The sequence below is a fragment of the Punica granatum genome, chromosome 4 (genome assembly GCF_007655135.1).
Source record: "Punica granatum isolate Tunisia-2019 chromosome 4, ASM765513v2, whole genome shotgun sequence".
NCBI classification, from domain to species: domain Eukaryota; kingdom Viridiplantae; phylum Streptophyta; class Magnoliopsida; order Myrtales; family Lythraceae; genus Punica; species Punica granatum.
In genome coordinates this window covers 39376561-39390384 of record NC_045130.1, presented here as the reverse complement: position 1 = coordinate 39390384, position 13824 = coordinate 39376561, and the positions used below count along the sequence as shown (strand labels likewise).

Sequence of the window (13824 nt, the reverse complement as noted above, 5' to 3'; positions counted from 1 at the left end):
TTCTATAGTATAATCATTTTTTTTATGCAATCATTTTTTGAACAGTTGAATTTTAATTATTGATGAATAAATAAATAAAGTGTTGATCATTCAATAATAAAAATACTGATTGTACATGCAAATACCCAATTTTCACATTAAAAAAGAAAATTTTGGAATAATGGCTTTTTTTTTAGGGCTGAAACTCTCTTTTAGCTTAATAAAATATAGATATCAATTAAATTTCTATAACTCAAATTTACTGGAAATTACCATTAATATTTTGGGTTAGCTGAAAAACTGCCCCTGTTTCCTTCTATTATATATATATATATATATATATATATATATATAAAGAATAAAAAACGAAGCCGCCGTGGCCTACTGGGTGCTGGAAGCTCGAGATCGAGGGAGGGCGGAGAAGGACGAAAGGTGTCCGCCGGAGTTAGGCCGAGTTAAGCGGAGCAATCAACCATGAGGCCGATTCTAATGAAGGGCCACGAGAGGCCACTGACGTTCCTCAAGTACAACAGGGAGGGCGATCTCCTCTTTTCCTGCGCCAAAGACCACACCCCAACCGTCTGGTTCGCCGACAACGGCGAGCGCCTTGGCACCTACCGCGGCCACAACGGTGCCGTCTGGTGCTGCGATATTTCCAGTATGCCCCCACCCTTACGCTCTCGCTTCCCCCTTTCCTTATCCATATAAATTTGGTCGTTCTGTTCACTAATTGATAGCTTGTTTGTAAGATATATGCGTCTGCCACGAATGGTTTCTATCAATTAATTGCTGCAAATATTTTGTAACAGGGAAGGCTTGATTTTGGATGAACGGATGAAATTTTGACAAGATTTTGCCCATTACATTATGAAAGTTTGCAGATTTTGGCTTATCTCATTGCCCAGAAAAAAAGCGGGAGAATTTTTCAGCGAGTTCTGTCTTTATACTAATGTGTCTTCTTCTTTTTTTTTCAGGGGACTCGATGAGGCTGATCACGGGAAGTGCCGACCAAACGGTGAAGCTATGGAGTGTGCAGACTGGCGCACAGTTGTTCACTTTCAATTTTGATTCTCCAGCGAGGTCAGTCGACTTCTCTATCGGTGATAAGCTCGCTTTGATCACCACTGATCCTTTCATGGGCCTCCCCTCTGCTATCCATGTGAAGTGCATTGCAAGAGATCCTGATGATCGTAAGCATCTTGCTTTATCAGTTTCTAATTATTTCGCGCAACCAAAGAGCATGAAATTATGGGCAGAAGGAGTTCACTGTTATAGTTACCGTCTGTCAATTTCTTGCTTGTCCACGAGGTTCGATGGCTCAATCTATTTAAGTAGTTGATAAAATATTTCCAATGCCGGTTCTTGTTCTGGTTTTGCGAATTTTAAACCACTTCAACCTTCTAGAGTGTCTGGACGATTGGTGATACTCTGCAATGGTGTGGTTTTGTGGTTAATATATTAAACATTTTGTTAGTTGTGTCGATGAATCGCTGACTATATGCTTGTTTTTCACTTAAATCTTGCCTCATGATGCAGACTTTCTCTGAAACCCTGAACTTCTGTATGTATATTGAGAGTGCTGGTCCTTTTTATTTAAGAGAATTATGTGAGTTTATATATAACAGAAGATGGGATTTTTGCAGAAACTGCTGAATCCATCCATGTCCTCAGGGGACCCCAGGGAAGAATTAACAGAGCTGTCTGGGGACCCCTCAATAAGACTATCATAAGTGCTGGCGAGGATTCTATAATTCGCATTTGGGATTCTGAGGTATGTGAAATTGTGGATGAGTTCTGCACAATTATGTGCCATTCGGTTCTGAGAGTGTTCCACTGAGTGTGAACATTGCTGCGTTTGGGGATTATCTTTCTGGTAATACTCAATTAATAGCATTAGATCCACTTTTTCTGTTGCTTCTTGTTAATATCCTTAGACAGGAAAGTTACTAAAAGAATCGGACAAGGAAACTGGGCATAAAAAGGCGATTACATCGCTTATGAAATCTGCTGATGGGTCACATTTCCTCACTGGTTCCCATGACAAGTCTGCCAAGGTCCGATTCTCTATACGCAAGTTTCTTGCTTTGCCATCTTCTAATACCTTATATCTCTAACCTTATACTTCCGACTTTGACCATGTTTTGTGTTCTGCACTTATCAGCTATGGGACGTAAGAACGCTCACTCTTATCAAGACTTATGTGACTGAGAGGCCAGTGAATGCTGTGGCTATGTCTCCGCTTCTTGACCATGTATACTCTTGCAAAACTAAGAAAATCCGTTCCATCTTTGCTTCTTTACTAATTCTCTTCTAGTATGATTGCCATGAGTAGACTGAGATTGTTTTTCATGTATACCTGCCATCTTTGATTCCAGGTGGTGCTTGGCGGGGGTCAAGATGCTTCTGCAGTCACAACAACTGATCACCGTGCAGGGAAGTTTGAGGCGAAGTTCTATGATCAGGTAACATATTTTCGAATTTATCTTGATGAGGGTCACATGCACGTACAGTAATCCTCAGCCTTTTCTGATGCATAACCATGGTGTGGTTCTTATCTTCAGATCCTTCAAGAAGAAATCGGAGGTGTGAAAGGGCACTTTGGGCCCATCAATGCTCTAGCCTTTAACCCTGACGGGAAAAGGTAAAATCTTTAATTGCTTCTGTAAGGCAGTTTGCACTTTGTTTTGGCCCAGCCTAGCTAGGGGCTCTTTCAGTATTTTAGCTGTTTCGGAAATTCTCCTGAGCTCCGGAGTTTTTATCTTCTTGAAGGACTTTTTTTTTTTCTTTTTCTTTTGATAGATGGATTGACAACATCTAAAATATTTATGAACTTGCAGCTTTTCAAGTGGAGGGGAAGACGGGTATGTGAGGTTGCACCATTTTGATCCAGATTACTTCAATATCAAGACATAGAGGCACATCATCACCGACCTTCTCTTTACTCTCCGAGACCGCGAGCAAGCGTTACAAAGTTTGCAGTCTCTTCTTGATCTGCATAACTTTATTGTTCTCAGTCAGTTGTTTGTTCTCAAATTTAGTGTTAAATATTTTTGGCGGGGCGTAGGTTTCTTCTTTTGCTAATTCTCACTCTGGCTAGTTTTTCAAGTCATACTGTATCAATCTCGATAATTTTGTTATTAAATGGAGTGGCTGAGATTGATGGAAAAAAGCCTTGTTGCAAGTTCCCGTCATATTCTTGAAATCATGCGACTAATATTTGTGCATCAAATCAAATGATGATCCATGACCCGATTCGCTTAAACAATACTATTAAATCTGTGATGTGGCTGGTAATAATGCGTTTCACGTTTGGTGTTTGCGTTTCTCAAGCTACAAGGTACTGATTAGCAAATGAAGATACAGCCTTACCAACTGGACTTTTCCAATAAACTGTGACTCCCTCACTGAAAACTAGCATAACTATTTCTCTGCAGCCTCTACGCATGTGCATTGATCACCTCCGAGAGGATTAAATAAATCTTGTGATAACTCCACGAAAGTAGAGTTAAAATGTCATATTTACATGTTTAATTGATGCTAGATGTTCGAGTTTAAGTTTATTTGAGGTGTTTTTGAATTTTTTTAGGTTAGGTTAGTCTACTTTAGTTTTATTTTTTATTTTAGTAGGTTTTTATTTGATTTTAGCTCGATATCTATGTGATTGTTGCAGCCCTTAAATTCATGTTATTTTTGGCAAGAAACATTCGAGAAAACTGTGCAAAATTGATGTATACGGATAGCTTATCGAGTGAGGAAGCCAGCAGATCAAACGAGATGTGAATTGGAGTTTGAATGAAAAAGTTATGGGCAGCCAAAATGACGTAGTCAGAAAGACCACGGTCAGTTCGTCAGAACCGTAGTGACAGAACGCGGTACAAGATTTTGATACATTTTTCCTCCCCCGAGTCAGTGTGATGCCTACTCTATGTTTTTAAATAGAAATATCTGCAATTAAGGGGTATATTTGACATTTAAGAAGGTTTATTACAGAGATTTGGTAGATATTCTTTCTATTATTTAATTTAGGCAAGATTTTAGGACTTTTGGGGGATATATATTTCTCGAGGCTGCACAATATTAGGGTAGAGGCTGGAGCAAGAATTTTGAGAGAAAGTTCAAGGCAAGGACCGAGAGAAAGATCAAGAAGACGTTCGTGGATTTGAGTCGGCGAACTGGATTTATTCATTCTTCTTTGATCCTATCTTAGTTTATTGTTTCGAAACTATGCCTTTGATTAATTCGATGTTACTTTTGATGAATATGAGGAGCTAAATTTCTTCTTTCTAGAGTTATCAGTGTGATGCCTACTCTATGTTTTTAAATAGAAATATCTGCAATTAAGGGCCGGACACGGGTATAGGCCGTCAGCGTGGACTGGATGACCTCCATATAATCCTATGGAACGGCAGCAGATTCGACACGTTTCTTCCCTTTCATTTTCCTGGCCGACAATATAGGACAGAGTTTTTTCAACGGTCGTATCAATTATCACCTTCTATTAACTTTCCTATTCAGCCTGATCTTGCTCCTCACGACATATATACGCATTCACATTATATGAACCTTCTGTCCCACGATCGAAACCATAACCCAACACATCAATCATCCTCACACAGTTACTAGCTATTACGCACGCACCAATGTCTACTGAAACTCCATCACCGTCAATCTCCTCTGTCGATCCCTACAAACATCTCGAAATCACGCTTAACCCCAATGGCTCGCTCACCCGCAACTTTAACCGGTTTCCCGATGCACCAGCGGGCACCCGATCCCAGCCTCCCGAACACGGTCCTTTCCAAGGACATCCCCATCAACCCATCGAAGGGGACGGGGATGAGACTCTTTCTGCCCCGGTGTGCATTGGATAGCCCCAGTAGCAAGAAGCTGCCCCTCGTGGTCTACTTCCACGGTGGGGGTTTCATCCTTTGCGGCCCTAGGAACAATCTGCTCCACGAGTTCTGCTTGGATATCGCAGGGGAGCTCCCTGCAGTTGTTGCATCAGTGGGGTACCGACTCGCACCTGAGCATCGCCTCCCTGCGGCGTATGATGATGCTGTGGAGGCATTGCACATCATCGCAGCCAGCTCGGAAGAGTGGTTAGTACAGTATGCTGACCTTAATACATGTTACTTAATAGGTAGCAGCGCTGGGGCAAACGTGGCCTATCACGTGGGGCTAAGATTGGCAGAGTCCCATGATAGCCTGGCACCGTTGAGCATCCGTGGGCTGATACTGCACCAGCCGTTCTTCGGCGGGACCAAGAGGACCGAGTCCGAGCTGAGAGAAGTGAACGATCCTATGCTCCCTGTAGGAGTCACAGATCTGATGTGGGAGCTTGCGCTATCTGCCGGCGCCAACCAGGATCACGAGTATTGCAACCCGACGGTGAATGGCGGCTCCAAGGTGCTTGATAAGATCAGGGCCCTTGGCTGGAGGTACCTTGTGACCGGGTGCCGCGGCGACCCACTTGTTGATCGGCAGGTGGAAGCGGCGAGACTGCTGGAAAAGAAGGGATTGACGGTTGAGAGTCATTTTGACGACGGAGGGTTTCATGGGGTTGAATATTTCGACATTTGTTTTTCCTCGTAAAGAATTTCGTATCCACAGTTTCCAATTAGTGCATATTTCAGTCAATACATATAATATTACATCATCATATAATCAATAAAGAGTTTCTTTAAAATGAATCATATTATCAAAGAGAATATAGTGTAGTAACCCACATTTTTACCTAATAATCAATAAATTTCACTTTCGATATTTATTATATGTACCCTCTATTAGTTATTTAAGATTTTAATTCTAATGCACTAAACCACGAACCCTTCTTTAACCAAAAAAGTTAAATCATATTCTTGCTAAAGCTTGCAACAACATACGTACGTGTATGTTGTAGAAGTATTTCATTTGTATACCATATATAACATTTCATTGCAAGTGGAACAATGCCCCTTTATATTCCTTTATCCTTCTAGTTCTAGACCTTTGGATGTTTTCTTGTAATTAAAAAAGAAAAAAAGGGAAAAATCGAAGAATCCTGTAAAAAAAATTTTGCAGGCCCACAAGCAGTTGAGCTTGTGTACATCTAAAAAATTATAGCTCATGAGATGATAAATCAATTATCATATAAACTCATGATTTTATTGTAAATTTTATCATTTGAATTTTTTTCTTATTCCTTACCTCCCAATAAATCCCGTATGATCCCGTTTGGTATGCGAGAATGAAACGGAAAGGAATGGAATGCATTTCAAATAGTAAAATATATATGTGTCGAGAGAAAAATAGTTATTTTTAAGTTGAATTTGAGAATATACAGTGTATGTATAGAAGTAAAAGAACTTATTTATCAAAATCTCATTCCACATTGATATAGTTTCAGATGGTAAGAAATTAAACGAAAATATATGATTACACAAAACTTAGTGGAAATGTGGGAATGTATATTCTTTATGTTTTTTGAATAAAAGAGCATTCCATCCAGTTGAAGGAAGTGGAAGAATAGAATGGTAATTCATTCCACTCTATTCAATTTTCATGTACCAAATAAAATATATGTACTTTTTGGATCAACAATCATAATAATTGCACGACATTGTTTGATGAAGGGGCTTAATATAGTGGCATATCGCTTAATTCTTGTATTAGGCTTACAAGCCTCCTTTATCACCTAATAATAATAAGAGTAAAATGTAATTTGCCCCCTGACCTTTGAGCCTAGCGGCAGATTGCCTCCCGACTTTAAAAAGTTTGTAGAATACCCCCTAACCTATTTAAAATGAAGCAAATTGCATCCCCGGCTCCTTCTTTGGTCATTTTCCGGCCAAAAGATAACTTATTAGCAATTTATTAATTTGGGAACTAAGAAAATAGTTATAAAAACTAAAAAAATGGGAATTGTTAAAAAATAATCGAGAGAAAGGAGGCAGAGAAGGAGACGGTGGTGGGGGCAAAGATGGTGACATCAATAGCGTGGAGGATCTTTTGGTGGGGGCCAATGGAGGTGGCGACACTGATTTGGTCAAGGAGACAGCGACCACCGAAGGAGGAAAGGAGGAGATGTCTGAGGTGGTGGGGAAGGAGGGGAAGGGGCAGAAAGTTCAGGTGGGTCAGCATTGGGCTGATAAAGAGGGCAACTTGGCGGGGGAGAAGAAGACGGCGTAGCGGAGGGGAGGGAGAGGGCTTGGCGACTGGGGAGGGGACACAGTGGAACAAGAGGAAGCAGGGGTTAGTGAGACAATAAACATTTTTCAGTCAGCAGAAACAAGAGCAAACAACGCAATCTCCATGAATGAATTTATCGCAGTCTCCATAAAAAAGATCTCTCTTATCACCTTCCTTACATTTGCCACTTAATCAAGAAAAGCCCAAATTCCAAGCGCACAAACATCCCCCCCTCGTCTTTATTTGGACATTCTTCTACCTTTTCTTTTTCAATTTTTTCATTTTTAAAATTATTTTATGAATTTAAAATTAATAAATTAATAAGAATTTTACTTTTGGCCGGAAAATGAATGGAAAAGTAATAAGAGGTGCACTTTATTTCATTTTAAATAGGTGATGGGGCATCTCGCAAAATATTAAAAGTCAGAGGGCGATCCGCCACTAGGTTCAAAGGTTAGGGGGTAAAATGCATTTTACTCTAATAATATTAATAAAAGAAAATAACGTCGTACATCTCAACCTTTTGAGTTTTTCTCAATTCGATCCCATGCTACAAATTTTTTTTGATGTATCACAACCTTTACATTACTCATCAAATCTATCATGCAGTGATTTTTTTCATCGAAAATTGACGGAGTGGATGACGTGGCTCCGTTAATGGGTAACGACGCCTATGTGGATTATTTTGTGGGCCCTCCTTGTCCACTTGCTGTGTAGGTGGAGGAAATAAATAACAAAAAAATAAGAAAGAAAAAAAAGGCACAGAAAAACCCTCTAGCAAACCCACCACCTGCATTTCTCGCAAGAGCCTTCCATCTCCAGAGAAATCGATGCGGCCGAGGTTGGAGATCTTCCCGATCTTGAAAACGGTCCATTTCTTGATGAAGGATTCGTTGAAGGGGCATCACGCTGTGGAAGTTGTTGCCTGCGAGGTTCAAGTACTAGATGTTCTTCATCTCGGAGAACATTAAATTTTTTAAAATTGAATTTTTTATCAGTTTAATTCAAAATTAAAATTAACTTTGTAATTAGTGTATAGCACAGGCCTTCGTCTAATCAGTTTATAAGCAGGGAGAACATCATCGTAATTTTATGTAAATACAGACAATTCTATGGGCCATTCCGTTCTCAGAGTGTTCCACTGAGTGTGAACATTGCTGCGTTTGGAAATTATCTTTCTGGTAACACTCAATTACTAGCATTAGATCCACTTTTTTCTGTTGCTTCTTGTTAATATCCTTAGACAGGAAAGTTACTAAAATAATCGGACAAGGAAACTGGGCATAAAAAGGCGATTACATCAATTATGAAATCTGCTGATGGGTCACATTTCCTCACTGTTTCCCATGACAAGTCTGCCAAGGTCCGATTCTCTATACGTAAGTTTCTTGCTTTGCCATCTTCTAATACCTTATATCTCTAACCTTATACTTCCGACTTCGACCATGTTTTGTGTGTTGGGTATCCCTCCAATTTGGAGGAAGTTGGGCTCAAATTGTATTGGGCTTCTATCGGGCCTTAATAAGCCCAAGAACCCATTTTATTAGGGTTTTTGTTTCAGCAAATCAGCTGAGGTATAAAAGCAGCAGCAGACTGCAGTAGTATCAGAGGGTAGACAGCAGCGGCAGAGGAGCTGCAAGCAGCAAAACAGCACAAAGAACAAAGGAAGAGCAGAGCCGAATTCTGCTCAACAGGGGCAGCGCGCAGCTGGAGATCAAACCTCGATCGGGACATCAAACGAACTCCGATTGGGACGAAATTTTGACAGCAGCTTCACAACACGTGGGGCTAACTTCTGAACGGTCAGAATTTCTATTCGAGCTCTGTAGGTGCTGTTTCAGCTGATTTTGTGAACCACCCGGTGTGGGTGACGAATTTAGTATTTGGGTGATCCAAGAGAGTGTTTCTCTTGAGTTTGGTGATCCAAGGGTTTACCCTTGATGAAAGACATTGTATAATCTTCATAGTGGATCGTTGATTCGGAGTTGGTCCCGTGGTTTTTCCCCACATTGGGGTTTTCCACGTAAAATTCTTGGTGTTGTTTTACTTTACTGCTTGTTGGTTGATTTGATTAGTTCCTATCTCGATTACACTAGAAGGGGAGGAAGATTAATCGCTGCGTTATTGTTTGGTTGAGTACATCCCTAACCCCAACAAGTGGTATCAGAGCTTCGGGTTAGAGAAGTTTGAGTTTTTTCGGTGTTTTCGAGATGGAGGAGTCTACAGGATCCATGTTCAAGTTGAATGCAACCAACTACTCTATATGGAAGTCTCGGATGGAGGATCTTCTATTTTGCAGGGATTTGTACGATCCTATTGAAGGGGATTCCGCGAAACCCAAAGATAAGGATGACAAGGCTTGGGAACGCACAAATCGGAAGACTATTGGTTTGATTCGGCAGTGGATAGACAATAGTATTTATCATCATGTTGCTCAGGAGACAAATGCGAAAGTTTTGTGGGATAAATTGACAAATCTCTATGCGAGGAAGACACCACAAAATAAGGCATTCCTCGTGAAGAAGCTGGTTCATCTTCGTTTCCAGGATGGAGGTGATATGGCTGCGCACATGAGTAATTTCCAGGATATTATTAACCAGTTGACGAACCTGGAGATAATATTACCCGATGAGTTGCAGGCCTGTCTACTTTTAGGGACTCTACCGGATAATTGGGACACACTTGTGGTTGCATTAAGCAATTCTGCGCCAAACGGGAAGCTATCGTTGGCTACGGTGACAGACAGTTTATTTAATGAGGAGACTAGAAGGAAAGGCACGGGAATTTCCATTCAGTCTGAAGCTTTGGTTACTGAACAACGGGGGAGAAGTCAAAGCAGAAATTTCTCTTCCAAGCATAGTAACTCACGTGGCAAATCGAGGGGTAGATCAAAGTCGAAGACGAGGAAAGTGGTCACTTGCTATCACTGTGGAAAGGAGGGACACTACAAAAGGGAGTGTAGAGCTCTGAAGAAAAATCAGAATTGCAACGGTGAGAGCAAGAAGGAAGAAGGCACTACAGCAGTGGCATCTGATGGAGAGACCTACATCATTTGTGATGAAGCCTATGTGAATTTCACATGTCAGGACTCTACCTGGGTTGCAGATACAGGTGCCTCGTTTCATGTCACTCCTCATCGGGATTTCTTCTCATCTTACACTACCGGGGACTATGGTTATGTGAGAATGGGAAATGGACAGTCATGCAAGATTGTCGGTACTGGTGATGTCTGTCTAGAGACCGAGCTTGGCTGCAAGTTGCTTCTGAAGAAGGTGAGGCATGTTCCAGAAATTCGCCTTAACCTAATCTCGACGGGTCAGCTTGATGATGAAGGCTACAGTAACGAATTTAGTAATGGGAGATGGAAGCTCTCCAAGGGTTTGTTGATTGTGGCACGGGGTCAGAAGACCGACACTCTCTACAGGCTGCGTGCCAAACACAATTCCGGTCAGGTTAATGTTGCTGAGGATTATCCTATCGAGCTATGGCATAGGAGACTTGGGCATATCAGCGAGAAAGGTATTCAAATTCTTGCTAGAAAGCAGTCTTTGCCCGTTAAAGGTATGCACTTGAGCACTTGTGATCACTGTTTAGCCGGTAAGCAGAGGAGAGTTTCTTTTGTTAGAAGTCGTCCCTCTAGATGCGATCATATACTTGACCTTGTGCATACTGATGTTTGTTTCATGTCGGATAGATCTCTTGGTGGTGCTCTCTATTTTGTGACCTTTATAGATGATCACACCAGGAAGGTTTGGGCTTACCCTATGAGAACTAAAGATCAGGTGACTGAGATTTTCAAGAACTTCCATGTAGCAGTGGAAAGAGAAACGGGCATGAAGCTGAAATGTGTAATAGCTGATAATGGTGGTGAGTATAGGGGTCCTTTTGAGAACTATTGCAGGACTCACGGTATCAAACTTGAGAAGACGGTACCAAAGACACCACAGCAGAACGGGCTTGCAGAGAGAATGAACCGCACAATTGTTGAGAGAGTTCGTTGTATGCTTTCTCAGGCGAAACTGTCTAAGCCTTTCTGGGGCGAGGCAATGAGGTCAGCGGTTGATCTTATTAATCTTACACCGTCAGTTGCACTTGATGGAGATGTATCCCAGCAGGTGTGGACCGGCAAGAAAGTATCATACAAGCATCTCAGAGTCTTCGGGTGCAGGGCATCTGTTCACATTCCTCGAGATGAAAGATCAAAACTTGATGCCAAGGCAAAACAGTGCATCTTCTTGGGTTATGCACATGAAGAGTTCGGGTACAGGCTTTGGGACCCTGATAGCAAGAAGATCATCAGGAGCAGGGATGTTGTCTTCTTTGAGGACCAGACAATCGAGGATTTGCAAAAGTTAGAGAAGGCCAAAGTAGGCAATCCTCACGAGATCTCTATTCCTGTACCGGTTGATGTAGAGCATCCAGTGGAAGAGGTACCTGGTGAGTATGAAGAAACCACGACTGGGGGTGAGATTCCTCAGGTAGATGATGATGTGACTACGGATGATACAGGCTCGCGGTTACAGTTAGAGCCTGCAGATCTACCTAGACAATCTGATAGAATAAGACGACCATCTACAAGATATCCGCCTCATGAGTATGTGCTACTGACTGACGGGGGAGAACCTGAGTGCTATGATGAAGCTGTGGCACATGAGCACAAGGAGCACTGGTTGAAGGCGATGAATGAGGAGATGAACTCCTTGTCTGAAAATCACACGTATGACCTAGTGAAGCTACCGCAAGGTAAGAGAGTATTGAAGAACAAATGGGTCTACAGGTTGAAGACAGAGAACTCGCGACCTCGTTACAAAGCTCGGCTGGTAGTGAAAGGTTTCAACCAGAAGAAAGGAGTTGACTTCGAGGAGATCTTCTCGCCCGTTGTCAAGATGTCATCGATCCGAGTTGTTCTCGCACTGGCAGCTAGTCTGAACTTGGAGATCGAACAGCTCGATGTAAAAACAGCTTTCCTGCATGGTGACTTGGAGGAAGAAATATATATGGAGCAGCCTGAAGGATTCCGAGTTAAAGGTAAGGAGCATTTGGTGTGCAGGCTGAGAAAGAGCTTGTATGGGCTTAAGCAAGCACCTCGGCAGTGGTACAAAAAGTTTGACTCTTTCATGTTGAGCCATGGCTACACACGGACAACTTCAGATCATTGTGTGTTCGTGAAACAATTCTCGGATGGTGATTTTATCATTTTACTGTTATATGTGGATGATATGTTGCTTGTCGGTCATGATATGAGCAAGATTGCAGAGTTGAAGAAAGAGCTCAGCAAGTCCTTTGCCATGAAGGATTTGGGACCGGCAAAGCAGATCCTTGGGATGCATATTTCTCGTGACAGATCAAGTGGAAAACTTTGGCTTTCTCAAGAGAAGTACATCGAGAAGATTTTGGATCGGTTCAACATGGGTAATGCTAAACCAGTTTCATCACCACTTGCTTCTCATTTCAAACTTAACTCGAAGCAATGTCCTACAAGTGAGAAGGAGAAAGAAGAGATGAAGAAAGTTCCTTACTCATCAGCTGTAGGAAGTTTGATGTATGCCATGGTCTGTACAAGACCAGATATCGCTCATTCTGTTGGTGTGGTTAGTCGTTTTCTCTCCAATCCGGGGAAAGAGTATTGGAATGCAGTTAAGTGGATTCTGAGGTATCTCAGAGGAACATCCAAGGTGTGTTTACACTTTGGCACTGGTAAGCCGGAGTTAGTGGGCTATACGGATGCGGATATGGCAGGAGATATTGATTCCCGGAAATCCACTTCGGGATACTTGATGACTTTTGCAGGGGGAGCTATCTCATGGCAGTCAAGGCTTCAAAAGTGCATCGCTTTGTCTACAACGGAAGCCGAATACATTGCGGTGACCGAAGGTTGCAAGGAGATGTTGTGGTTGCAAAAGTTTTTGCAGGAGTTGAGCTTGAAGCAAGAAAGGTATGTTCTACACTGTGATAGTCAAAGCGCCATTCATCTTTGCAAGAATCCCACTTTCCATTCGAGGTCGAAGCATATCGATATCAAGTTTCATTGGATTAGAGATGTGTTGGAGTCCAAGCTGGTGAAGCTAGACAAAGTGCACACTGATGAGAATGGAGCTTATATGATGACAAAACCTCTCGCTAGGGAGAAACTTCATGTTTGCCGAAGTATAGCCGGTATGCTTGAAGCCTCCAAATAGTCGGGAGGGGGAGTTTGTTGGGTATCCCTCCAATTTGGAGGAAGTTGGGCTCAAATTGTATTGGGCTTCTATCGGGCCTTAATAAGCCCAAGAACCCATTTTATTAGGGTTTTTGTTTCAGCAAATCAGCTGAGGTATAAAAGCAGCAGCAGACTGCAGTAGCATCAGAGGGTAGACAGCAGCGGCAGAGGAGCTGCAAGCAGCAAAACAGCACAAAGAACAAAGGAAGAGCAGAGCCGAATTCTGCTCAACAGGGGCAGCGCGCAGCTGGAGATCAAACCTCGATCGGGACATCAAACGAACTCCGATTGGGACGAAATTTTGACAGCAGCTTCACAACACGTGGGGCTAACTTCTGAACGGTCAGAATTTCTATTCGAGCTCTGTAGGTGCTGTTTCAGCTGATTTTGTGAACCACCCGGTGTGGGTGACGAATTTAGTATTTGGGTGATCCAAGAGAGTGTTTCTCTTGAGTTTGGTGATCCAAGGGTTTACCCTT

The 13824-nt window shown here is 42.0% G+C and overlaps 1 protein-coding gene and 1 pseudogene across 1 annotated transcript; both read left to right on the top strand.

The window, feature by feature from the left end:
• Window positions 1-332: 332 nt before the first annotated feature.
• On the top strand, window positions 333-3170 carry LOC116206344 (eukaryotic translation initiation factor 3 subunit I-like). The gene is made up of 8 exons (XM_031539185.1): window positions 333-637; window positions 954-1169; window positions 1623-1750; window positions 1914-2033; window positions 2141-2230; window positions 2355-2441; window positions 2541-2620; window positions 2817-3170. Exons 1-8 carry the CDS (start codon window positions 454-456, stop codon window positions 2890-2892), a joined length of 981 nt encoding a protein of 326 aa, XP_031395045.1. The 5' UTR covers window positions 333-453; the 3' UTR covers window positions 2893-3170.
• A 1331-nt stretch (window positions 3171-4501) lies between these two features.
• Window positions 4502-5672, top strand: LOC116202728 (annotated as a pseudogene).
• Window positions 5673-13824: the final 8152 nt, after the last annotated feature.